Here is a 3,356-nt window from a genome sequence, read left to right as displayed (position 1 = left end):
TCGCAGCCTCGCCCAGGTGCGCCCACTCACGCATGCGCGGCGGTGCCCGGCGCCGGCCAGCTGGTGGCCACAGGGGCAGCAGAGAAGCCTGAGCCGTCCACTAACCCCGCCCTGCCCTTTCCGAGTCAGCCTCGGCCTTCAGAAATTGGGCTCGAGAGTTAACACCTGAGCTGTATCGCCATTGCTGCAGCTCGTTAGCACCAGTTTCCTATACAAGCATGGGGGGTGGGCGCACTGTGGGGGTGACCCAAACACCCTGTAAACTCACAGACGCATTTCCCCTGGGGAGACAGATGCATGGGCAAGAGCTGGGGGGGGGGAGAGGGGGGAGAGGGACCCCCTCGTCAGGCCACAGTAGCGATTCCTCATGGCTTGCATAGTGTTTCCATGTTTTCACTGCTTTTTGGCCATGGGAAAGGATGCTAAGATCAAATCAGCCCGGTTTTCCAGCGGGAAAGACACAGCTCAGAAAGGCGCGAATCGACTGTGAAAATGCTCGCCAGATATTCAGCATAAACCTGTATATGGGAAGAAAGTTCTGGAAACTTGGGTACCCCTTAGACATAGAAAAAGGTTGTCCTCCTCCTCTGCCCCAAATGGTGACACTGACCCCGACCCCCCTTGTTATTTTAATGGAATCCCCCAAACTCAGTGGTGTAACATCTGCTCTTCAGACTGCAACTAAGGCGGCTTGTGACTTTCAAATGGCCAGGTCCAGGGCCTCGGTGAGACCTTTACAAAGTTAGCCTGGCAGTGGAATTGCTACAGGGCAGGGAGAGGAGCCCCCCCACCCCCAAACCCACCTGCTTTAAATAGGGTCTGTCATCTGCGCATCAAGACAAAACCTGTCAGACCTTTCATGGAAAGGAACTTTAATACAATGAGTGTGCAATACAGAAAACACAAAGAATATAGTTTCCAAATCAAGCATCCAGAGTGACCTGTCCCTTTGTGGGTAAATGTCCACTCTAGCAGGGTCGGCCCAAGCAAGGCCGAAAGCCCACCGTAAGTCTAAAGTGCCTACTGTCGGGGATTTGTAAAAAAGGGTCAGGGGCCCTCCCTGGTGGCACAGCAGGTTAAAGCACTGCACTAAGAAGCTGAAGCCACTGCAGCATGAGTTCGATCCCCGCCTGCCCCGGAGGTGACCACAGGGCACGGCAGACCTCTCCTGACCCGCCCACTGCTCCCCTCAGCAGTGGCCTTCATGTATTTCCCTGTCTGCTCCCCAGTCTGTCTCTAGTGAGTCCTCTCACTGCCCCTGCACCTCTGGCCTGTACCCCAGTTCTGTGTGCATAAAAAAAAAATAAATCTTTTAAAATAAAAAGGGTCAGAAACGGCCAGGCAAGTGTGGGAGGAAAAGAGCCAGATCAAAATCCAGGTTGAAGCGGCTGCTGTCACCCTCCCCACGGGTCTCTCACCCGCCTCTCAACGGTGCAGGACCAAGAAACAGAGCCGCTTCTCCATGTCTCTCTGCCCCCGCGTGCCTCCCTCAGGTCACCTCCTGGCTCTCCACCTGCCTCCTTCCTCTTCAGTCTCAGGTCCGGATTCTTCTCCTCCCTGCTCAGCTCCACCCTCCTCTGGGTGGGACAGAGAATGTGGAACCTCCCCTTTCCCTGGGGGCCCCCCCAATTCAGTTGGCTTTTAGAGCTGGTTTGAGCCTTGCTTGTGTAGCTGGCTCACTTTGGCCAAAACCTGGCCTGCAAACAAGCAGGTTCTCTGGGGGCAGGTCCAGAAATGGCGCTCGAAGCAGGTGTGTCTGAGCCATGGTGCAGTCCAGGGAGACTCTGTAAAGAAAAGGCCCAGTTGTCTGGGTTTGTCCAGAGCGGTGGCCTGAGTCCTGCGTCTGGCCCAGTGGATGCACCCTCACTCAGCCTTGGCTCTGTGTCCTCCTGGATCCCCGAAAATGCTCCTGGAGGAAGATGAGGGCAGCAGGGGGCTCCCTGCTGACCCCAGGGGAAGTCCGAACTGCAAGGTTCAAGTCTCTGGGATCCCAAAGCCAATTCCTAGTCCCGCCTTAAAGGACAGACAAGATGAGAAGGTGCTCGCTTTTCCTGACAAGTGCCAACCCTCCCGGGGTCTTGCTGAGGCTGGGGGTCCCTCTCTCCACAGAGCTGGAGAAGGAGCTATCACGGAGGCCCAAGAAGGTCTGCATCGTGAAGATGGTGGGTACCCGGAACCTGTGGAAGAACATCGTGGTCCTGTGTGTGAACTCGTGAGTCCCGGGAACTCGGCCGGGGTGGGGTCAGCATAGGCCACAGGGCTGCGGGAGAGGGAGGGGGGGGTTGTCTGGGCCCAGGGCACCCTGGGAAGGAGCCTCTCCAGCTCCCAGGCGCCCTCAGCAACGCTAGTTATAAAGCCACGCCCGACCTGCCACTGGGTGCCCCAGGGGAGAGTGCGTGGCCACACCCGTGGCCTGCTGGGCTGGGTCGGCCGACCGCACTTGACCCGATGGTTCTCCAGGTCTGCAAAAGCACTACCCGTTCCCAGAACCTGCGGGGGCGGTTGGGAGAAGGGGGGTTTCAGGGCTAGAGGGGAACCTCTGGCTCTGGGACGGGCGTGAGCAGCAGCCTGAGGCATGGGGGTCACGGCAGGTGGAGTCCCTCAAAGGACAAGTCCAAAGGGCCCTTCGAGGCCCCGGAGGCGTCTCGGCCTCCTGGGCACATGGACACACGCTGCTGTTGCCTGCAGTTACAAGGACACAGGCTTCCCGCGGGCTTATGTGAGCCCCTGGGGCCGTGAGGGGTTGTTGGGGCTAAGGGGGAAGCAGGTAAAGGAAGATGGGAACCAGGTCTCCAGAGACCACGTCTTTACTGGGCCTGGTTTCCTCTGGCTCTCTCGGGGTGGGGGTTCCAGGTAGGGAACCCCGGAAGCCAGACCCCGGGCGGAGTGTGTGACCTGGTGTCCCCCGGCCACCTGCAGCCCCGAGCAGGATCAGCCCGTGAGGGGTGAGCTGACCCACGGGAGGGGGGGTCACAGCAGGGGGTTTGGGCGCTTTGAAGGGACCCCACCTGCCAAAGACGCGTTCGCTTTGCCTTGTGCAATACCCGGGCACTACATGAGGGCCTCCCAGGAGGTGGCTGCCCCCCACACACCCCCGGCGTGTCTCCCCAGGCTGACGGGCTATGGCATCCACCACTGCTTCGCCCGGAGCATGATGGGCCACGAGGTGAAGGTGCCGCTGCTGGAGAACTTCTACGCCGATTACTACACCGTGGCCAGCATCGCCCTGGCGTCCTGCCTGGCCATGTGCGTGGTGGTCCGCTTCCTGGGCCGCAGGGGGGGCCTGCTGCTCTTCATGATCCTCACGGCTCTGGCCTCCCTCCTGCAACTGGGGCTCCTCAACTGTGAGTGGGGGC

At 59.5% G+C, this 3,356-nt stretch overlaps 1 protein-coding gene across 1 annotated transcript in view; it reads left to right on the top strand.

Annotated features, from left to right (window-relative positions):
- The window catches only part of SLC22A23 (solute carrier family 22, member 23), a 133,253-nt gene that overhangs the window by 118,230 nt on the left and 11,667 nt on the right, over positions 1–3,356 (top strand). Inside the window, exons 7-8 of the mRNA XM_012734159.1 lie at positions 2,110–2,212; positions 3,112–3,344. Of these exons, the coding sequence (XP_012589613.1) occupies positions 2,110–2,212; positions 3,112–3,344 (336 nt within the window). The remainder of the gene's footprint in view (positions 1–2,109; positions 2,213–3,111; positions 3,345–3,356) is intronic.

Source organism: Condylura cristata, unplaced genomic scaffold (assembly GCF_000260355.1).
Source record: "Condylura cristata isolate star-nosed mole 26May11 unplaced genomic scaffold, ConCri1.0 scaffold00048, whole genome shotgun sequence".
Classification (NCBI taxonomy): domain Eukaryota; kingdom Metazoa; phylum Chordata; class Mammalia; order Eulipotyphla; family Talpidae; genus Condylura; species Condylura cristata.
This window is presented reverse-complemented; position numbering and strand designations above follow the sequence as displayed.